A 23,987-nucleotide genomic window follows, 5' to 3' on the forward strand; every position below is an offset into this window, starting at 1 on the left:
AGATATTTAAACACATGGTTCATTTTCCCATTGAAACCAACACGACTGCAAAGTGCTGGGCTGGATTTTGACCCTAGTTAAGGACAAAAATGGCATTTCCTGCATTGCTCCTGAACCAAAGGACCAGGGAAGAGGAAAGCAGCCGTGAGCTCCTCTCCAGAGGCTCATATGCCCATGCAGTCTTGCTAAGCTAAAGTCTGGTATAGTGTGTTGTGCAACAAATTATTTCAAGAGGAGATGCTACTTCTAAGTTGAAAAGTCAGTACTTCGGTGTTATACTTGTCAGCTTATACAGTCGTACCTCAAGTTACAAACACCTCAGGTTACAAACGCTTCAGGTTACAAACTCCACTAACCTGGAAGCGTTACCTCGAGTTGAGAACTTTGCCCCAGGATGAGAACAGAAATCGTGTGCTGGCGGTGCAGCGGCAGCAAGAGGCCCCATCAGCGAAAGCACGCCTCTAGTTAAAAACAGTTTCAGGTTAAGAACGGACCTCCGGAACGAATTAAGTTCGTGACTAGAGGTGCCACTGTAGTCTGATTTGGGGAAGAACTGAGTTCATACTTAAGCAGTGGCAGGCACTGATTGCAAAATATTCTGGGGAATCTGGACCATGCCATGTCACAAACCCATGACCAACTTATTGTATAAACAAATCACTCTCCATGCTCAACCATTTCAAAGGTCAGTGCTTTTAGTTTTTTCAGTCTTACTATTTTACATAGTCTCTGATTATGGATCTGTTCTGGTTAGTCTCAACAGCAATAAAACCTTCTCTGTGCAAATATTAAAAACAGCTCATTCATCACTGACTACAATTTTCAGGGCATGGCACCGCAGCAGTTCTTTCCATACTCGGATTAAAAGAACATACAGATTTCCTCGAAATCATTGCTGGAATTGTAAAAGCATGCTAAATCTCCATGAGTACTGTAATGGGGGTTTTACAGTAATGGGATTTTATTTTCCTTTGAGCTGCCGGCTTCCTTGCCGTGGCACAAAAGGTTTTTGAGATCCCCCTTCAGAGACTGTTCTTGTAAGATGCCCTGCAGTGCTGGGGTGACACGGAAAACCCCAGACGATGTGAGAGGTTTGCCTCTTCCCCACAGCAGATTCCATTCACGAGAAAATGGGTGTTGGCAGACCAGGCTGTGTGTACCACATGACCTACTCTTCACCTCCCAAGACACCAACTGCCCTCAGATGCAACAAAGGGTGCTGTCTGGTGCTGAAGTAAGAGTCAACTGCTGGTCCAGTCAGCTTTTGTGCATGGAATAGGAGGGGGCGCCAAATGTCCTTTGCCCCAGGCAGCAACATCTCTTGGGCCAGTCCAGGTTATTCCTTTTTAAAAAAATAATTTTTTTTAAATTTCCAATTGACAAACCAATCATATAACATCAATTCCAAATTATACCAATACATAATAAACTCCAAATATTTAGCCAAATTTTAAATTTTTGTTGGGGGTACCCATGCTTCGAGTTCAGAAAGGGTCCAATCATCTCATATTTCTGCTGCTTTGATGTTCACAAGTCCCGTCTTTCCGTCTCTTTGTAGTTATCCTTTACAAATCCCGTCTTCCAATCTTCTTGTTGTTATCATTTTTTTTCTTTATAACCTCTGAGATTATCTCCACAAGCGAGTTGAAGCAAACATTATTATAGTCCTGTGTGGATTTTCACGCTGATCCAAAAGTTCTATTCAAACAGCAGGCGCCATTTCAGCAGTTCCCATAAGATACAATCTAAGCATCTGCTCATTAACTTTCCCAGACCAGTTGCTCCATAAATCAGCCTTCTCAGGGGAGTTCTTGCCAAATCAAATGTCGAATTCAGATATGATAACAGAACCATGGCTTCCTCCCCCTTTGACTGTAAATCTTGTAACAAAGTCTGTCTCATAATAGCGGTTCCCAATTAGAACTGCGACATCCAAAAGCCTTTCGTTTCGTTATTCCAAAAGTATGGCAGGAAGCAGCTCCCATGCTGTCAGCAGAATGTGAGAGCTTAAATTTCCATTTCAAGAGCAGGTGGCCATGCTATTTCCCACCACCACCAGTCACATCCACAGAAAATGAGTCAAAGAGGACCTTTTCCATCCCTTTCTCAGAGTGTGTGCCACCTATGGAACTTTAGTAATGGGCAGAGCAATCCAAACCTCCAGTCCACTGGAGTGGGTGGCGTTGGATGGAGCAGAAGACGTCCTCCAGCCAGCACTGCCAGTCTCCACCAGACTCTGCCATCTTGGTAGCTCCACCATCAGGGAAGCCCAATGATGAGGAGCACACCATGTACCCACCAAAAGGGCAGGTGGGTGGAAGCTACCATTGGTGTCATCCCCACCAGCAGTAGCCAGAGGATGCCCTCCAAAGAGGGCAGGTGACAGCACTGGGCCTGATCTGGGCCTCTGCTGCACCAGTTTGGGAGCTGGTGGTGGTGTAGGATCATTTCTTTCCTGCCTCCAATTTCCACGCTGGCTAGCATGTGGCAAGGCTGTGGGTGTGGTGTTGGCTGTGCCACTCCATCAATTCCCATCACTGCTGGCTAGGGTTAGGATTGCACCCTAAGCCCTGGACTACACATTGCCCTTTGTGTGAGCATCAGTCACTCATACACACACACACACACACACACACACACACACACACACCATAATGTGGGACTTGCCAGATTAATCAGGCCAACAGCACATAATCTCCCCCTCCATCTCACTGGTAGCTCATGTCAGGTGAATAGGGCAATTTGTTGCATGATGACTCTGCTTAGTTGATGCCCCTGATGAATGTAACCAGTTGCTCAAATGTCAGATTAGGTCAGAAACTGTTGGAATCATTCTAGTAAAATATTTTCTTGTGACTTAATTTGCACAGCCTCATTTCTTTCTTGTGTCAGGCCAAATCCTTGAAAGTCTAACAGCATTTTCACACATGAAAGCACCTTTGAGCCTCTCTTGTCCTATTTATTTTAATATCTGATTGCTGTAAATGTGGAAGGCAGGCATTTGTAATGTGAATGATTCTCTGCTGATGTAGATTCTATTCACATTACAACTCAGTTGAAGCAAGAGGCACTTTAAGTCTCAGTTATGGAAACACCTGGTTAGTCTTCCATTCCATCCTCTGTAAATATGAAATAGTTGCTTTAAAGGCACTGACAAGCTTCTCTTACTTTTCCTCTCCTAAAGCAATATATGGAAAAGCAAAGGTGTTTGAAATTGTTGAAGCTTTTTGGTTGTGGCAGCCCACTTTAGTTATTTGTTTGCAGAAAACATGTCTATGTATAGTCAAAATATTATTACAGCCAGAGGAGTCTGGGATCTGTCATACATTCTTGGCTGCTCTCTGGCAGACCGAGTTTTATGGAAGAAGAGGGAAGGCTAATTAAGTTCAGCAACCATAACTTTGACTTTGATGCAGCACCATGATTCTAGCAGTAAGTAAATTCACTCACTAATTACAGAATTTCTTTCTCTTTAGTCTGGAAACCATCTGAGTGTTGTGTGATCTGAATCGAGATTCTGTTAGATATGCATCCACAATATTCACAAAACACCGTCACACTTGGCACCAGTGTGGGATCCATGACTGAATAAGAGGCAGGTCTTTTGCTCTGCTCCATGGTGGTTTCCCGGGTCATCGGCAAGATCATGAGCTCAACAAATCTTACCAGCTGTTGAAATCTAAGGGGAGATTATTTATTGAAGAGAATTAAGCCAGAAATGTACCCATTTGGGAGACTCTAATTGGCTAGCATTTTAACTGAAAAGTCTACAGGCACCTCCAACAGGTGTTTCATTGTAGATGATTACTGCCACATTTTCTTAACACAATAATAGAGCATTGGTGGTACATTTATTTTGTTATACTTTTCTGTGATGAATCCCCAATGCTACTATGTGAAGCAGCGTGACTACTAGGAAGGTGCAATAAATCGCCATACCGTTGAATACCGGTATTGAAATAGCATCATGATAAGTGTTTCAACAAGGCAATATGCCATTGAACAAAAGGAGATGGAGACTTAACAGCTTCCCTGGGGGTAGCTCAGAATACTTTGCAGGTACAGTGGTACCTCGCAAGATGAATGCCTCGAAAGACGAAAAACTCGCAAGACGAAAGAGTTTTTCATTTTTTGAGCTGCTTCGCAAGACGGATTTCCCTATGGGCTTGCTTCGCAAGACGAAAACGTCTTGCAAGTTTGTTTCCTTTGTCTTGCAAGTTTGTTTCCTTTTTCTTAAAACCGTGCATTCACTTCGAGGAGCAACTCATAGCACGCGGTGTGGTAGCCTTTTTTGAGGTTTTTGAAGACTTTGGTGGTTTTTGAAGCTTTTCCAAAGTCTGTGCTTCGCAAGACGAAAAACTCTCAAGACGAAAAAACTCGCAGAACGAATTAATTTCGTCTTGCGAGGTACCACTGTACTTTGCAAGTAATTTGCAGGCACTGGTGTATCCAGCTTTGCTTGCTCTCTCCCTCCTCCCTCCTAACCAATAAGATATGATGATAAGCCCTCACACAAACCAGCAGACTCTTTCAGCTTCATCATCATCATCTAACTATGCAGATCCTAACAATCCAGGAGGGACCCCCCATGGCTAGACAATCAAGATGCAGCCAAAGTGAAGAAAGAAGTAAACAAAGAACTGGAAAGCTCTTCTAAGCTCTTCTTTCTTTCCTCACCCCACTGGTGAAAAAAAGAGGGGGAAGAGTTTTTGTTTTTATTTTCTGGTGGTGTTTATGTTGTTAAAAAAAGGTAAAGGTACCCCTGCCCGTACGGGCCAGTCTTGACAGACTCTGGGGTTGTGCGCCCATCTCACTTAAGAGGCCAGGGGCCAGCGCTGTCCGGAGACACTTCCGGGTCACGTGGCCAGCGTGACATCGCTGCTCTGGCGAGCCAGAGCCGCACACGGAAACGCCGTTTACCTTCCCGCTGGTAAGCGGTCCCTATTTATCTACTTGCACCCGGAGGTGCTTTCGAACTGCTAGGTTGGCAGGCGCTGGGACCGAGCAGCGGGAGCGCACCCCGCCGCAGGGATTCGAACCGCCGACCTTTCGATCGGCAAGTCCTAGGCGCTGAGGCTTTAACCCACAGCGCCACCTGCGTCCCTGTTTATGTTGTTGGTTCCCCCTAAATAGCTTTCCTCCATATCAGAAAGGTTTTTTAAAAAACTATTTAAAGGAGACTACCTTTTTGCTTGCTTGCCCTCCCTCCTTCCCTTTGATAAAAAGGGAGAGTTTGGTGGGATGAGGGCTTGGTGGGGGGGGCTTCTGTGGTGGGAGATGGAGGAGAGAAGATTTAGCTGGCTGCCTTATGGCTGAAATGGGAGGTTGGGTACTGTGCGAGAATGACGGGGAGGATGTTTTTCAGTAAGCAGTGCAAGCAAATGCATATCGGCTCACAAGAAAGCCCTACTGAATTCAATGAGGCTTACTCCCAGGAAAGTAGAAGTAAGTTTAGTTGAACACAGTGGGGCTTGTGCATGCACAGATTCCATTTAGACCTCTTGAGTGGGGAAGCAGATGCAACTTGACTAGTAAATCACTTAAAGTACTCTTAAATTAGTTGAAAATATATTAAATGTATTATATAGAAGTTTATTTAATATTTTTATTAAATCTACTACTTACCTTACATTTGAAGACCCTCCAGTGCCGTGGGGAGGCCCAACAAGGCCCTCTGCCGCCATAGATATTGTGATACTTAGCTGTTGATATATTGTGATGCTGAAAATTAGATGTCGGCCAGCCCTAGTGACTACCCCTTTAACTTTTGCAATTGCAAAAATATTGAAACCAGGATCACGTGAGACTGCCCTGGAGAGCATAATGAGCACAAAATCATTATGAATGTGCCATAAAAAGGATGCCTGGAGGGGTCCTGAGTACAACTTTCTATTTACAGGGCCTTGTTTGCTGCTCTGCTTTCCCCAGGAGCTTTCAGGATAAAGCAAATGCTGACAGAGCAAATTAAGTATTGCAAATGGGGGCGAGAGGCTGCTAAATGCCCAGCATACGTGTGTACTGGCAGATTCCTCTTTCGGTAGGATGGAGAAGGAGGAGGAAGCTGGCCAGTTCACAAAGTCTGCTATTTCAAGAAATCTTTCGCACATTTTACTTTTTGTTAGGGAGGAGCAAACAATCTGGCCCCACACCGATAAAAATAGAGAGAATTCTGTAATACCCATATGCTCATTTTACCCATTTACATTGCACATAAATAAATTTGAAGTGTTCTTTTCATTTTGTTACTTTGTGTTCGTTTGCTCCGTGGAGAAGAACAGCAGCAGTTCCTTCTGCTAAGATGGCTCATTAATCTTAAAAAAGTGTTGAGTTAGATAAGATAAACATTAAAGATTATCAAATGCCACCTTATGCATTTCAACCTGTTGTTCCCAGAATACCCATAATTTGGGCTACATGTGTCTCTTCATGTGCATATGGGGGGGATTCGTGCTATGAATATCATCAGTTCTTTTGATCGTTTGTGCCCCTGTGAATTGTTTCCGCTTCTTTTTCTTTAAAAATGCTATCAATGTGCATTTGGTTTTGGTTTAAGTCAGGCATGGCCAAACTTGGCCCTCCAGCTGCTTTGGGACTACAATTCCCATCATCCTTGACCACTGGACCAGTTAGCTGGGGATGATGGGAGTTGCAGTCCCAAAACAGCTTGGAGGGTCGAGTTTGCCTATGCCTGGTTTAAGTTCTTTGTCATCAATATTCACAAGAGCCACCATGCATGGAATCAGAGTATCACCCATGCAGTAAGAACTTCATTGTGGCCATAAGTGGCACAAACACAATTTCTTGCATGCCAGAATGAGCCCACCTAACAACTCAGGCAGAAATATAATCTCTTTGAATATCAGCTCAGACAAAATGTTTTTCAGTGGAGTCTGTGCATGCGCAAAGGCTCAGGTGAATCCAAATTAAGGATGGACAGGCAGAAGGCTGCTCACTCAAAAAGTGAATGGGACCCCTCATTGAGTAGCCCAATCAAACACTGAAACCCCTCAAGGCAGAAGTTCCAGAGAATACTTGGAATGCCCAGTCCTTCCTTCCCCAGGGGAAAAAGCTTTCCTTGGGTGTCTGGCAGGGCAGCAGCACACGGTTCCTCTTCTTAAGCTACCATTTCACTTACAACCTGGGACCGTGGGGGTTCAACTACATCCCCAGCGGGAAAATGCCAGTGTCATTTTCCACCAGGGATTTATGGAAGTTTATGACTCTTGAACACAGTTGGGAGAAGATGCATTGGATGCATTAGCAGCATTTTATTCAGTTTGGGGTGAAAAAATGTGAGGGGAGGGAAGAGTCCAACTGGGACCCACCACCAGCTCACCCTTCCTGGCCTCTAAGAAACTTTTACCGCTTGGAGAGAAGGACAGACTGAGGAGAGGGACTTTAGGAGAATCTGGTAGGCAGACTCCCTGAGTTGGTCGTGTCACCTGCCTCAGGTCCTCTCACAGAAGGCAGCCTATTCCAAGTCTTGCCTGGCAGGGTCCATTGCTGAGGTGGGAGAGAAGATGTTTTGCATGCAAAAGATCTCGGGTCCAATCCCTGGCATTTTCAGTTTAACAGGATCTCGGGTAACAGGTCTGGAAACAGCCTATATTTCAAGCTGGAGGCTTCAGTGAGCTGCCGGCCAGCAAACTTGAAAATACAGAGCTTAGACGTCCTGAAGATTTGACTTATAAGGAGGCAGCATTGTAGGTTTTGCAAGGTGATACATAGGAAGAAAGCAATACTGTCTCCATTAAACACATAAGCAATATATAGCCAGTCAAAATATCCTGAAAGGGGGTGTAAATGGTGCTCTAGAGCTCCAAGCCAGTAGCCCCTTTGCCTGGATACATGATTATTATTACTTTTTTTTATCGCTGTCATCAGTCCTGATCTCAGCTTGTGTCAATCATACATAATTCTGGCAACTTGGATTTGGGTGTTCACAACAGAGACTGAAGAGCACATCAGAGGTTTATAGTTTTGCAGAAATCCTATTATTAACCTGAGGCTAATCACTTCTCTGATTATGATTACAAATTGGTTCCCATCTTCTGAGGTGACAGTTTAATTTATTTTTACTCTCACTCTGCTGTGTTCATTTGCATTGGTGACATTACCCCAAAGCACTCTGGATGGCTTAATTAAAAATGATTTTTGTGAAAGAAAGAAAGGCATATGGATCAGATTTCCAGGTTATATTGAAGGAGATGGGAATAGAAACCTGTTTTGCAATCACTGTCTAATAGCAAGTGTCAGAAAAATTGGTGCAAAAATACGTTACTGCTTGCTTATTCTGCTTTCGTTCTCATTCAAAAGTACTATGGGCATATACAGAAGCAACCATGAAATGCAAAGACCTACAGATGATTCTACATTAATCTTGTGAAGCTACTGAATGGAATATTGATCTTGAACCTATGAAAGATTTGTTTTCAAATCTCAACTCAATCCAGAGTTGTTTGATGATAACTTTGGACAAACCATTGTTTTGGCTCCCAGGTCCCCCCATCTGTGAAATGGGAATAATAATTCACATGCTTGATAATATAATTGTGCAGCCCTTTAGGATACCAAAAGCACTAGAAAGTGGGCAATAATCCAATGCACTTTCAACATAAAGAGTTCTCCTGGTTTCCACAGACCATATTGCAGCCACAGGCACATTACCTTCCTGTACTTTAGGGTTCCTTTCTTGACCAGCAAAAGAAATTGCCTCTCCCCAAAAGCATCCCAACCTCCCCCTTGCATTCTGTCCAACTTATAGGGACTATCAATCCTATGCCACTTTCCCCAAAGTAAGCCGCACTGAACTCAGCTGACTTACTTGAGGATAGGATTACTTGGATAGGATTGCACTGTTAGCTAAGTGGTAGCAATTGGGGGGGGATCATTCTTCTCAGGAGAAACCTCCCTGGCTCCATTGCTGGAGGATGGGGCAAAAGAGGAGATTTTGTTTCACAAAGGACTCATTTATGAAGGCGGCTTGTTAAGAACATTGCTTTCAATATGAGTCTGTGCTGCTACCATCGTTTTATTTATTTTTACAGGCAATTCCCCATTTATTCAGGGGGTACGTTCTGAGGCACTGCGCATTTAAGTGAAATTGTGTATATTGGGAACACCATTGAAAAAGCTGGCAAACACTCTCTAAGCCTCTGGAAACCCTTGGAAAGCCCTTTTTAAAAAAACCAAAAATTCACCAAACTCCACCAGAATCGCTCCCTCCAAACTCTCCACAGGCCTCAAAGGCTCAATAGGCTCCCGGGATTGTTTTTGCACCATTTTTGCTGTTTTCGCGCTTTTGGGGGGCCATTTTTGCTCCTTTTCATTCCACTTCTGGGTTTGTGGCAATGCGCGCGTGCATTGAGCATGCATAAATGGGGAGTTGCCTGTATTTTGCTTTTACTTCTTTGACCATGATTTGTGTTCTAACTGATGTTTTATATAGTATTGTGTATTGTTTTGTTTTTAACTGTAAGCCATCTTACGTACCTGGTAGAAAACTGGGCTAGAAATTTGGGGCATGAATAAAAAATGATGCTTGTGATCAGCTGTGTGACATTTCTTGCACAAGGAACTGGATCTTATGGTGTATTTAGCGGGACTCTCATCCCCCCACCTCCCCACCACCCCCACCAACAGCCCCTTACATGGGAGCATTGTGGGTTCAAGCCCCACACTGGGCGGAAAGATTCCTTTCCATCCCTACAAAAACATCTGATCAGAAAGATCCACTCTGAGCATAACCATCTGAAAACACAGACTGGGTCTTATATAAATTATGGCCTCTATTTAGGGTTCTGTGGAAACAGAAGTTCTTTGTCAAGAGAACCTGAATACTGTAGCTTGTAATATATTTCACAAATGAAACACAGTTGTGTGAATCTTCTTTTGAATAATTGACCCTGGAAATGTTACTATTTTAAGTATTTCCTTCTGAATTTGTTAAGTCTTTGGGAAGTGCTAAGTCTTTGGAAAGCCCTCCTTGCCAACCACCATCCCTTTCCAAGTCTCTAGCTGTCAAGCATACATTTTGAGTCGTATCTTTACCACAAGGCCTTGAAACTTGCATTTTTTTTTCTCATTGAAAGTTGACGCGATCTGAAAAATAAATTCTGTATTTTCTCTGTCCTCTTCTGGAATGATGGCACCCAAGCACACAGCCCTGTCAGTAGACAAGAATGATCTGTCTGTTATTTTCCCCATGCAAGTGTAATTATCCAGTCAATTGCAGCCCTAAATTCAATTGCTCAAACGATGGCAGTTGCATGTTAGCCAATTACAGGTTCTCTTTTCCCATTTATAAGAGCTCGTGTACTCGGACTATGCAAGGCTAATATTCAGATCCTGAACTTTATTTGGAAGGAAGTCGCCCTCTCAGGTAAGCAGCAGACACCCAAGCACCCCCACCCCCTCGCTGTGTGGGCAGGGCCCAGAAGAGTGCCTTTGCCACTGTGGCTAGAAATTATTGTTTAAATAAAATGTTTCAGCTTACTTTATAAACTTAAAACTTTTCAACTATTTTTAAAGACTTTCTAGCTGCTGTAGCAAAACAACAACAGCACAGACCCCCAGGGCACCTCACCCAGAATGCTTCACTCTTAGGAAGCCGCGCCCCCCCCCAGAGCAAGGCATGGGGGTGGAGTGAGCATTTGGGAGAGCCCCCCAAGAGCTGCTTGGTTTGATGGGCCAGCGAGGCAAGCCAGCTACCCCACCACCAGGCAGTCATCCCAATTTGCCCAATGTGGTGGTTTCCAAACTTTTTTCCTCTGGGCCACATTTGCAGAATAGAAATTTGCTCATGCCAAGCCAAATATTTTATTGCGAAGAAATACATTGGAAAACACAACTAGGATTGTCTCCGGTATCATTTGATGTTCTTGCTCTCATTTTGAAAAGATATCTATCCATATTTTGTAAATAAATAAAATTATTTTGATAGTATGCTACATTGAATAGTCAGCCAGCAGCACTATTAGAAGTGCAGCCCTGTTCAGGGAAGTTTTTAATCTGTGATATTTTAGTGTATTTTTGGTTTTTATGGAAGCCGCCCAGAGTGGCTGGGGAGACCCAGCCAGATGGGCGGGGTACAAATAATAAATTATTATTATTATTATTATTATTATTATTATTATTACTATTAGTGTGAGCCGGGCAGCCAGCAAATTCAGAGGGAAGAAAGGCTGAGAGTGGGAAAGAATTGCAGGAGGAGGAAAAGGGAGTGGGGAGCAAAGGAAGGATGGATGGTCCAACAGAGGGGGAGTGGAGAGGCAGGGCACAGCAGACCCAACCCTGATGGTCATGGAGGAACTCACTGGTGGCATGTGAAAGGCAATGGTAAGCAAACTTTTTCACATGGTCTCTCCCAGCTTCAGAGGCACCGATACCGTTCCTTGCCAAGGGCGCAAAAGCGCCTAGGTACACCTCTGTTCTCCTTCACTTCATTTAAACTAAGAGCAGCTGCACAGGGAAGGAATGGTGAAATTATTTTCCTCTGTACCATTTTCCTACTGAAAACACCCAATGCAGCTGTTTTTTTCTTCCCCAAACTGCTATTAGCGGGGGGGGGGGGGTGGAACGGATGGACGGACAACTGGAGGGAGGCAATTTTCAGCAGAAAAACAGCACAGGGGAAAGGGTTAAACCCTCCTATCTGCCCCATTCAAAATCCACAGGGTGTGGGTGGAAGCTTATGTTTATGAGATCGAGCAAGACAGAGACAGAAGCACAGAGAGACAGAGAACAATAGAAAGAAGGGGAATCCAATTCATGGAATTCAAAGACACATTTTATCCCCAGGTGTATTTTGACCTGTGTCTCTCCACCTCCCTCACATTTTCTGATGCACCTGAACATCTGATGTTCTGCTACAATAAATCTGGCAACCGTTTAAAAGCAGTTGCCTTGTGTTTAGTTTGGTTGTTTTAATTTGATAGCAAATCTGGAAATCAGCCCAGCAATCTTCTAAAGCAGGCTGCAACAACAGAATTTCAAAAGGGAAACATTAGTCATTCTGTACTTTGCTCTCAAAAGGCTCTTCAAAGATGACTAGATTGGTTAATTTCAGTTTCACGTTGCATTTGAAAAGGTGAAGCAGAAGCTGATGGTCGCTCAATTTAAATTTGTAAATGCAAGTGAAACAGACAGGCAGCCTCCTCATCTTGTGAAGTCTCTGCTTCTGAAGAGTGTGGTTGTGCTGATCCCCTCAGCCAGCCGGCCCCATCAGCCCTAACCTTTGGCTATGCTGGCGGGTGTGTGAGTTCCCCTTAAGATTTGGAAAAGACCTGAACCCTAATGGCTCTATATATGCATTTGAAAATACTGTTTTCATTTCTTCCCCTTCATTTGTGCTGAAAGTCTAAAGGCAGAAACCCGTCTGGGTCCCCCCCCCCTTAGATTATTTTACAAAGCATCATGTACATTGATGATGCTGTAAATATCATTGATAATTGCTCCTCTCCAGCTTCAGCTTTTTCCTACCTTCAGCCTTATTCACATGGGTGGTTATCAGTCACAGCCAAAAAAAGTTGGTTAAATCACTGTAAATAATATACAGTGAAGGCCTCAGTTCTACTTGCATACTGTCATGCTTGTGTTGGTTGGAATAGTACCTTGGAATAGAAGTAGAGATGTTTTGGCCATGATTCTGATGGAATAAGTTTGGCTGAGGGTTTTGATTACTATTTTATTATTTTCATTATAATTTCTGTGGCTCTTTTTTCAGGGTTATTTACAGCTAGCCCACAATAGTCGTGGAGTTGCTGCATCCGTTATATAAACAAAGTCCCTCAGTTTGGGCCAGTCCTCCAACCTGAGAACTGTTCAGTTAGGCAGTTTGTTCCAAAATTCAGAGTTAGAAAAGCTAACATTTGTAAATAACATTATGATAAAAAAAAAGTTGTAGTCCAAGAACATCTGGGGACCCAAGTTTGAAGAACACTGAAGATGGACTATTACAAGTGGGATTTGCTCCTTTGCAGCTTTCCAGCCCCTCCATTTCATCCCTCCCCCCCCCCCGCAACAGTCATTCAGTTTTCCATGCCCACTGAGCATGCAGTTTAGAGGCTGCTTTTGGGGGGGGGGGGAGAGAATTATACTTCTTCAAACTGGCAGGCCACCAAGGCACCTCCTACTGTCTTGTGTGTGGTTGGTTCTGGTTTGGCTACATAAGGGTAGACACTCAGAAAATGAGTTTGCTGTCAGTGTATACAATTTCACACAGCGCATTTGAAGGAATTGTAGGTTTGATATAGAAGCAGTGTCAAGTGAAACCGCTGGGGTAGCTGGCGGTAGTTTTCCTTGACTAACATTTAAGCCTGGTTTTGATACCTGCCTGCCTTAATGAGCATACCAGGTAAGAGTCCAAAAGAAGGCTTTTTTGCACACCCATGCTTGACAGCATTCTCTCTTAAAGCCTCTAGTATTTTGTGAGCACACTCTGTTCTGGTTTAATTGGTTGCTCAGTGCGAACTCAAAATCTGGCATAAAAGCACTCCAAAAATGCTAAAAGAACACCTGTTTTAACAGGTTCTTTTTGATAAACACATTTTGAAAATCTGTAATAATCCTCATTGCTAAGCAGGACCAGTGGATAATTATTTGTTCTAGTTTAATAACATCCCAAGGTCTCCTATGACAGAAAACCCTATTTACTAAACACAATGCCAACACATTATTTGCATCAAGAGCTGACATCCTGTCACATCAAAGACTTATGCCTCACTTAGATTAGAAATCTTTCTGGGCTGCACCACCTTCCACTGCACGTTCACATCAATGAATGCCCCTCCGTACTAATAATAATAAATTCTCCTTATAAAAGCTAGACATTGGGGTCAAGGGTTCTAGTCTAGGCCTCTCTTTGACATGTTCATTTTCAACGTGTAAGGTTTGTGGGGGTTAATACAGTCAAGTGAGCACATACCTGTAATTTGATGTGACACAATCCGGGCACAAGTTTATACAGAGTCAAAGCATTGAGCCATCCAGCTGAGGGTTGGCCACACTCGCTGGCAGCCGCATTCCAGAGATTCAGGCAGGACACATTTGCAGCCCGATCGGAAGATGCTGGGCATTGAATCTCATTCCTTCTGCACACAAAGCTGATGATCTACAGTGAGCTGCATCCTTTTCCCACTTCGAACTGCGGTTGTGTGATCCCTTGGTCTTCTGGATTTGCACATAGGCCACCGGAGAAAGTAACATGGACCCATAATAATTTGGTAAAGGTAAAGGGACCCCTGACCGTTAGGTCCAGTCGCGGACAACTCTGGGATTGCGCGCTCATCTCGCTTTACTGGCCGAGCCCAAAACAAGCTCTGCTTTCTCTCGGGCTGAACCACGGGTCAAAAATGAATGTAAATGATAGGTTGATTACAGTGATCAGCTTTTAAGCATGTTGCAATTTGTGAAATGCTCAGAAACTTCCTGGAGGCACTTCCCCCAGCGGTTGTGATAACAGGAGGAGTCACTGCAGTCATCTTGCTGACTCAACATTATTTCTATCATTAGAACAGTTCAAGCCATTAAAGTAAAGGTAAAGGTACCCCTGCCCGTACGGGCCAGTCTTGACAGACTCTGGGGTTGTGCGCCCATCTCACTCAAGAGGCCAGGGGCCAGCGCTGTCCGGAGACACTTCCGGGTCATGTGGCCAGCGTGACAAAGCTGCATCTGGCGAGCCAGAGCCGCACACGGAAACGCAGTTTACCTTCCCGCTGGTAAGCGGTCCCTATTTATCTACTTGCACCCGGAGGTGCTTTCGAACTGCTAGGTTGGCAGGCGCTGGGACCGAGCAGCGGGAGCGCACCCCGCCGCAGGGATTCGAACCGCCGACCTTTCGATCGGCAAGTCCTAGGCGCTGAGGCTTTAACCCACAGCCATTATTTGCACCAAAAATCATTGCTGTAAAAGGATTGTGAACAACAAGCTTGCAAAATTTCCAACTAGTAGAATGTGCCATTGAGGACAGAACTAAATATTGAGTGTCCCTTTGCTCTCTCATCCTCATGCTGTGCACACCAAGTAAAGCAGTGTGTGATGTCACCATGCTTTGCATCTCTCTGTCCCTGGCAGCCAGTGATATGGGGAAAACACGGCACATTAAACCACATCACACCTGCTGTGGGATTCATTATGAGTGAAATATGGAAAAGCAACACAGAACATCCAGTTCCTTTCATCAAGCTAACATGGTGGCCACTGTGTTCCCAGTGTGTATATCTGTCTTATTGAAGAGTCAAGCGTAATCAGTGTTCAAGAAAGCTCTTAGAATAAATATATGGGCTCCAGTTCAGCTGAAGTTAGTCATGACAATTGTTGCATTCCTAAGCATAGTTAGTAGGCACTAGTAAGCTCTACAGAATGCAATGGTTCTTGCTCTTGAGGAAGCATGTTGGGGATTGCACCATGTATCTCATTAAAGCTAATGACAGCCCTTTTAGTTGTGACTAATCTGTTCCACTGGTTTACACAGGACTCTTTGGTGCCTAACATTAGCTAGGTTTCAACCACTGTCAGGATGATACATCAGGAATATATGGTGAATATTCCAGATCAGAACCCCATTCTTCATGGTTAGCAAGGCCAGGGAAACGTGCTTTGAAGGCCAGTCTAGAAAACCATTTGTTGACTTTTTTCACCGCCACAGAGCTGCACTTGTAGTGAGTCAGAGGGGTAAGAGGAGCTATGCTAGATGAGTATAAAACTATGCATGTGTGGAGAAAGTGGATAGAGATAACGCTAGAACTCAGGGACATCCAGTGAAGCTGAATGTTAGGACATCCAGAAGAAAGTACTTCTGCACACATCACATAGTTAGAACTGTGGAATTTGCTCTGACAAGAGGCAGTGATGCCCGCCACCTTGGAAGGCCTTAAAAGAGGAGAGTGCAGCTGTGCTTGGGTCTTGCTTTGGGCTTGCCATAGGCACCTGCGAGAATAGGATGCTGGTCATTACTCTGATCCATCTGGCTCTTCTTAGATTGGCCAGGGTTTCCAATTCCCTGTGGTTATCAATTGCAGTAGCAGAAGAACACACACACACACACACACACACACACACACACACACATATCCTCAAATTAGGCTGCTGAGTTGAAGACATCTTGGATTAGCCAGTGAGTGCATGAGAGCATTGTGGGCTCAGCTTCATTCTGGTACTAAGAAAAGAAACTGTAATGTTCAGATTATGGTCAGAGTCACCCTGCTTTTTAATTGCCTTTTGCCCCTGGCTCTGGTTGGTAGGTCTTTTGGTTCCAGTAAAAAAACAAAGTAGATCAGACAAGCAAGGCATCTGCTCACCCCCATTGTAAACTCTGCCTGCTTCTTCAGGGTGCTGAGCCCCTGCCTGATCCTCACTCCCAAAAGCCAATCATTTTGATGGGACCTGAACAATTTATCCCACATTGAGGGGACGTGATTGATAGGTCCTATAAAATCATTTATATTTCTACAGCAAAACTCCTTCCCTGTCAACAGAATGCTAAATTCATTGCCAGCGTATACTGTCTAAGAAATTGGGGGAGGGGCGGCCAGCTCTTATTTCCAAACTGTAATGACTTCAGACAAATGATAAGCTTCCTGGATTTACTAGTTCTCCTAGTATTCATTTCCCATTTCATTTCCCTTCAATCTTGCTACACTTTCATATTTTCAATCTGTAGCAGACGTTTGTCCTCTGGTTTTGTATTTCAGGTGAAGAAAACAATTATTTTGCTCCCTAGCTCACCTTCTAAAATGTCATTATGTTAGAACAGGAGCTGGCAACCTTTATGCCCATGAGCTGTTTGGAAGGCTGGGAGGGGTGCAGTTTACAAGGCAGGACACATAGTTATTCCCTTGATTTTATCCTTGCTACAAGGTAGATTAGGTTGAGAGATAGTGCCTGGCCCAGGCTCACCCAGTGACATTCATGGTCGAGTAGCAGTTGGAACCCTACTTGGCACAGCACAATGGCTCTCCTCCCCCTTAACAATCTTTAGTCAGTGGTCATCTTTAGCTGGACAGGCCTGAAGAGCCATGGAGCTGTCCACGATATGGTGCTGAAAGCTGGCCACTGGGACTTGGGATTTCACACAACATCAATTACTGTACAGTACAATGGCGCTGTGGGTTAAACCACAGAGCCTAGGACTTGCTGATCAGAAGGTCTGTGGTTCGAATCCCCGCAACAGGGTGAGCTCCCGTTGCTCGGTCCCTGCTCCTGCCAACCTAGCAGTTCGAAAGCACATCAGTGCAAGTAGATAAATAGGTACTGCTCCAGTGGGAAGGTAAACGGCGTTTCCGTGCACTGCTCTGGTTTGCCAGAAGCAGCTTAGTCATGCTGGCCACATGACCCGGAAGCTGTACGCCGGCTCCCTCGGCCAATAAAGCGAGATGAGCGCCGCAACCCCAGAGTCAGCCACGACTGGACCTAATGGTCAGGGGTCCCTTTACCTTTGCAATGCATACTGTATGAGAACACAAACTGGGTAGTTGCTTCAGTTCTGTCTCATACTAAATTTGAATTTTGGGAGAACCATCTGTTATGTTTTATTTTCAATTTGTTTTATTGTGTTTGCTTTTTGAAATAAATATTCACTTAGTTTTGCAATATGAATTAAGCTGAATGTGTTATTGTCGTTTTGCTACATCCATAGCACCTTTTGCCTTGCTGAGTTTATTGCTACTTAAACATTTTACTAAGGGACGCAGGTGGCGCTGTGGGTTAAAGCCTCAGCGCCTAGGACTTGCCAATCGAAAGGTCGGCGGTTCGAATCCCTGCGGCGGGGTGCACTCCCGCTGCTCGGTCCCAGCGCCTGCCAACCTAGCAGTTCGAAAGCACCTCCGGGTGCAAGTAGATAAATAGGGACCGCTTACCAGCGGGAAGGTAAACGGCGTTTCCGTGTGCGACTCTGGCTCGTCAGAGCAGCGATGTCACGCTGGCCACGTGACCCGGAAGTGTCTCCGGACAGCGCTGGCCCCTGGCCTCTTAAGTGAGATGGGCGCACAACCCCAGAGTCTGTCAAGACTGGCCCGTATGGGCAGGGGTACCTTTACCTTTACCTTTTAAACATTTTACTTGGGTGGGGTGTTGTGAGAACAAGTAGAACAGGGGAGGTAAATGTCCCATGCTAAGGCTCTGTCTTCTGCAGCCCAATCCTCTGTGTATTTATGCAGAAGTAATACCTGCTGAGTTTATTGTGCTTTGTTTCCATGTAAATATGGATAGAACTGCAGCTTCAGAGGATGTAGCACCATTTATTTGTCCTCAGATTTTCAGCACTGGGAAGTGCTGAAATAATTCAACAAATGTTTCCTCACCAAGAGGATAATATAAACAGCTGTTAATGTTACCAAAATGTCATAAAGTGTCACTTTCAGGTGACAACAGTTGTGACTTGCAGATCTTGTTATGCACCAAGCTGAACAAAATCCAAGAGCCGTGTGCTACCCACCATTTTTGCATTCCCAGCAGGGCAGCAAGCATAAGTTTATTAAGATCATGGTGATCTGTGCCTGTACAGCTGTACAAACAGTAGAATTCTGGTGTGATTAACTTTATTGCTGAGTGCATGTCAGTATATCAACTACAATTTGCACAGGAAGGAGCACAATAGGTGTACTGACATTCATTCAATGATGGGAACTGTAGTTCCAGAATTCAATTTTGTTAGTGTGTCTAGGCACGTGGAAAACATACCTTTTGAAATATGCTTTGAAAAAATCTGAGTTTTGGGTTTTGTTCTGTTTTTTCTCTTAAGCATTTTAGATGTGAATTATGCTGGCAATGATGTGTTTGCTATATATGTATATATTTTCCAGAAAAATATTTTGATGTGCCTCAAGATGGGAGAGGTAAGATTACAGTCCAAGAAGAGCAGCAACTTCAGTCCCAGAAGGGGGAAGAAATCTGAGTGAACGATGAAGGAAACTGGCCCAACCAAGAGATGGCGCGTAGTCTACTTGCCTGGAGAGAACCATCACTGTGTCAAGTGGGTGATAAGGAGAAATGGCTGTGAGAAAATGGCATGCAAGCAATACCTGTGAAGAAAATTGCTTATTGGGGAGAGACAAAGCTATTGCAGGGGATGCTTATTGAAGTGAAAAACAAGTTGCTCTAGTGGAAATCCAAGCTGAGAATAGGCATAGACTACAGTATGAACCTTTGGTAGATATGCTTTATTTGCCTCCCCCATCCATTAAATTGGTATTTGAGCCAACTCTTAAGCATCAAAATAATGAATGCGGCTTTTTTCCAAAGTTCTCTAGTGAGTGTTGTCACAATATGGTAGATATAGTTCAGTTTGAATTATTTTCCCTTATCCTCCCCCCCACACACACACATGTGAGCCCTTTTTCGGAGCCAGAAGGAAGGACAGCAGTCGTTTTAGATTATGTTTCTCCATGACAAGATGTCAAGCATCAGTGTCATGTTCCTGAGCACACCAAGTGGCCTCTATTGCGGAATTAAGAGGAAGGCACAACCTCTTCCTTCTTGACCCCAAGTGGGGGGGGGGAGAGAATCTAAGACAAATAGCACCACTTGTAATAATTTAAAGCAATAAAATAGTTGTTGCCCTCTGATAAATGAGGTTTTCATAGTCCAATTCCTTTGTTTTTAAGGTACTATTTCCCTTTAACTGGCCTTAGGAATTACCTCCCCCTCAGAAACTTGATGACAGCCTTCCAAACCAGGACAGCCGAGATGCTCTTGCTTAGGAGTGTGGCAGTGGTCAGATATTGTGCATTCTGAAGCATCTTGTGTGTTTAATGGAAAAGGATATAATGTGAAGCTATGGCAATGTTTTATAGGTCGTTCTTACAAAACTCCATTAGGCACCATGACTTAACGTACAGCAAAGCACACAATGTTGCTAGTTGACAATTCAGTATCAGGAAAACACTCTCTGTTTGCTCAGTTATTATCATTAGGTCTTCTCTGGAGATGCCTTTTCAAAAGGAAAGCATTTCACTTTGTGCTTTTATATTTGGGAGGGAAATATTGGTTGTTTCCCTGCAGAAACAACCCTGCAGGAGGAGGTTGCATAACCAGCGATTGCACACACAACTGGAAAAGTCCATAAACATTATCTTTGTAATATTGGTTAGTCCAGGATACAATATTTAGAAAACTGCCTTATGCTTCATCAGAATAGTGGTCTGTCTAGTACGGCATATCAAGCTCCATGCAAGAGTATGTCCAGCTTAGGTACCCAACAGCCTTTAACTGGAGACCAGAGGCTGGCAGCCCAAGATTTGGCTGATTATTTCCAGTCAATTTCTGTTTCCTCACCTAGCCACGTTGACTGTTCCTCTCTGCCTCTTTCCGCTCATAAACACCTCCTTCTGGCATTCCCCTAGACCACTCCCTCTCCAAGTCCCCATCCTTAATTCCCAATTCCCCATAGCTATGGCCCATACTACAGCTGTTCCACATTTCCAATGCCTTTCTGCCAACCTAGTATTCAGGCAGCTCAGCCAATCACTGCAGTACAGGGATTGAACCCAGAACCTTACGCCGGTACATGCAGTGTATGCTGTCAATTGCTCAACTAGTCCAACCCAAGCGCCATGGGGGCCTCTTCCAAATACAGCAAGAACATCAAAGAGTGAGCTGGTTCCTGTTTTTCTCTTGACAGGACGTCTCCTAGGGAAGCATATGATACAAGAAGAGAGCACAGTTCCTCCAGCTTTCCTAGGGGCACCACGCCTGCTGTTGCCCTAGACATGTAGCAGCTCAGACATGAGCCATGATCCCCTCACAGTCAGCCAACTCTTAAGGGGGCCTGAGTCTGCAGGTCCTTGGTATAGCCTTTCAGACTGGGTGTTTTATTTCCACAGCCATCTATGTAGCGTTCTGATGGATAGAGTTGACAAAGGTTTTCAAATCACCACTGCCTCTGAGCTTTCTGTTTTCTAGAAAGGGTTTCCCCCAATACATCTGAAGGTGTGGGATAAGAATGGAAAACGCTCTCTCAAAAAGGCATTAATATTTTAAGCATTAGGATATGCAGCATTGTGTAGTCAAGAGCAGAATCTGCTTGGGGGGAATTCTGTGCCCAGGTTTGCCTTGATATTCTGTTTATCTTCTTTGCCGTGAAGATGATATGCCTCTGGTTTTGGAGCAAACCTACTCCTTCCACTTCTCATCCCATCAGAAATCCTGTCTGCCCACTATAATCCTGTGCAGAGGAGAATAAACATGTATACCTTTAACTGATGGGTGGAAGAGGGGGTTTTGTCATGCAGACGTGACAGCTGATGGGAGTTGTGGTCCAAAACACCCAGAGGGCAGAAGGTTGGCAAAGGTTGTGTTAGAAGGTCAGATACCCTGCTGTTCTTTGCCCTCGGATTCTGAGGGAAGGAGCAGTTCTGCATTCTTCATAACCACAACAGCCGCTTAGCCTTTCAAGGGATCTGTCACAACGTGCATAGTATTAACACAGCAAAGCATCTCATTGCTATACAGAAGGGCAGCCTTGAGCTACATGCAATCTACCATAACAAATTCAGGCATGTATTATCGATAATTCCCTCTTGACCCCACATTTGTAGACCCAGACACCAAAACATAGGGTCTATCAAGCCTCTGGTGGGATACAATACAGTGATACCTCAGGATGTGAACGGGATCTGTTCCGGAGCCCCATTCGCATCCCGAATGGAATGCAAGACGCACATGCGCGGGTCGCATTTCGCCGCTTCCGTGCATGACGTCATTTTGACCATCTGCGCATGCACGAGAGGTGAAACCCAGAAGTAACACGCTCCATTACTTCCAGGTCACCGTGGAGCACAACCCGAAAGTGCTCAACCTGAAGCATATTTATCCCGAGGTATGACTGTACAGTGTTGTTGGGATGCAAATTCTGCTGGCATTGATGGGCACAAAGTTACCATTTGTCAGTTAATGCTTCTTCAGAATTCAGGTTTAATTTAAGTTAGAACATATTTTCTTTTTGAATTGATTTAGGTGTTGCCCACTCCAAAGCAGTCTTCTTGTATTCATTCTCCTGGAACACGTCAAATTGAGCAAAGTAGTTGAATGTACTTTGCTCTAGCAGGCTGTGTAGCTGCAGTTGCCGGCAACTGGTCCCACATGAGCACAGTAGCCTTAGATGCAGATGTGCATCCTCTTTCACCTCCAAGGACACGTTCAGCCAGTTCTTAATAAGGCTGCAGTGAGCTACCACAGTGAAGGTGTACTGCTGACTTAAACTGGGTCTCTGAACTATCCTTGTTAAGCAACATATTTTCTCCAATAAACTCCCAAGTCACCACTTTTCATTTGGAGCAGCATTAGAATGGAACCACTAAGAGAGTAAAACACAGAAAATGCCACTCCAAGCTTCTATACACTGGGTTAAAACCATTCTCCACTGGGATTGTCCCCCTGTGCCAAATTTCACAAGCCGCCTACCTCCCCAGCCATGTTGTGCTGCGTGGATCAGGCACTTCATGTAGTGCATTTCCTTGCCCCCACTGCACATCGTTGGCAACTGTGGTCGGGGCCGAGGACACTTATGGCTGAGAAGATATGCTTGAAAACACATGGGTTATAACTGCTGAAATCTCAAAAGCCGGAGGATTTGCTGAATAAGACTGTTTGAGGTGGTGGGCTTCAGGACTCTGCCAAGGTTATTACCACATCCCAGGTCTAGGAAAACCATAATCCAGTATGTGAAATGGAATAAATGATATAAAGTATTCAGGAGATTGTATAATTTGTGCAGGTCACAGAATTGGAATTGCCTGGGTGCATATTTTAAATGTTTTTTTATAGTATGAGTTCACACAGATATAAGAATGAAGCCTAATCAGACTATAAAGAGAGAAAAAGATTAAGATTTCATTCACCAGGCAATATTACATTTCAATTTAAGCAGTGTTTTCAGCAAATATAATTTACCTGACAGATTTACATTGAACCAAGTTTCTTTCTGTACATATTCATTCATCTGGATTTCTTCCAAACTAATCCTAAACTGTACATGGAGTTTTGTTTTGTTTTTTATAAAAAAAATATCTACTTTCATTGTGATGTTGAAATTGTCACAGAGATCTTTGTAAAAAGCTTGTGTTTCTGAAGGAATTTGTATTAGATAATGGTTTGTGTGACTCACTGTATTTTGTAAAGGGTTTATTTCCCTTTGGGAATTGTGTGTTTCTAATGAGCAGTTTTATGCTTCTAGTTTGTGAACGTTGTAAATGAAATGTGTTTTCTGACCCTCCATAAGGAATAGATTGATATTTGATAGATACTAACTGGTTGAGATTTTCATATTGCCTAAAATATTTGCATATGTTGATAAAAACCATATTGTAATAGAACAGTTTGCCAATGTTCAGTGATAATAAAACAAAAAAAGCTCTTTATTTTAGCTGAATGTTGGATCTGACTGAGACTAACAGTTAACCTGGCCTTAAATTCAGTGTTGTATTTCCGTAAGTGGATCATCATCCCACATCATTTGCTGTTTGTAATGTTTCAGAGTAACCATCAATAAAAAAAAATATCAAAAGCTCCAATGTAACATGGGACTCGAAATCCAAATTTCAGAGGACAGCTACAATAGATCCACTTCCTGGCACGTGTTTGTGGTTCACATTTCAGTAGATCTACTCCATGGAGATACCTAGTGGCTCCAGGGATGCAAATCCTCTTGTTATTCCATGTTTAAAATTTCAAAGCTGTAATTGTTGATTTATTCACTGACTCTAACTCACCGATTCCAAGGGAAGTGGTTTGAAAACTGAACAGCTGAAGTGTAGATTGTAAACTTTAATTGCCTCCCTCCCTCCAATACATTAAAAAAAAGCCAGAAATATCTGATCAAGTTTAATAATAAGCAAGAGAATAAAAAACCCCTTGCATGATCAATATCAATACTATACACCATTAAGGACTGGTGCTTTGAATAAAGGGGACTTAGGTGCACTTTTAAGTGCTAATGCGCACATGCTGGAGATATATATTCCATTGGAATCCATGAGATGTCATACAAACAA

General features: G+C 43.8%; 1 protein-coding gene across 8 annotated transcripts in view; it reads left to right on the top strand.

Annotated features, from left to right (window-relative positions):
* Positions 1–23,512, top strand: part of SHISAL1 (shisa like 1) — a 185,682-nt gene extending 162,170 nt beyond the window's left edge. For 4 of the 8 annotated variants that reach the window (XM_079975504.1, XM_079975501.1, XM_079975502.1 and 1 more), the window contains exon 8: positions 3,477–3,901. In XM_079975504.1, coding sequence (XP_079831630.1) covers positions 3,477–3,492 — 16 coding nt within the window. In that variant the 3' untranslated portion in view covers positions 3,493–3,901. Of the gene's footprint in view, positions 1–3,476; positions 3,903–18,800 lie in introns of those variants that run through there. The other 4 variants (XM_079975506.1, XM_079975505.1, XM_079975508.1 and 1 more) reach the window with 3 other exon arrangements.
* Positions 23,513–23,987: the final 475 nt, after the last annotated feature.

This window comes from Podarcis cretensis (assembly GCF_951804945.1).
Source record: "Podarcis cretensis genome assembly, chromosome: 5".
In the NCBI taxonomy this organism is placed as follows: Eukaryota; Metazoa; Chordata; class Lepidosauria; order Squamata; family Lacertidae; genus Podarcis; species Podarcis cretensis.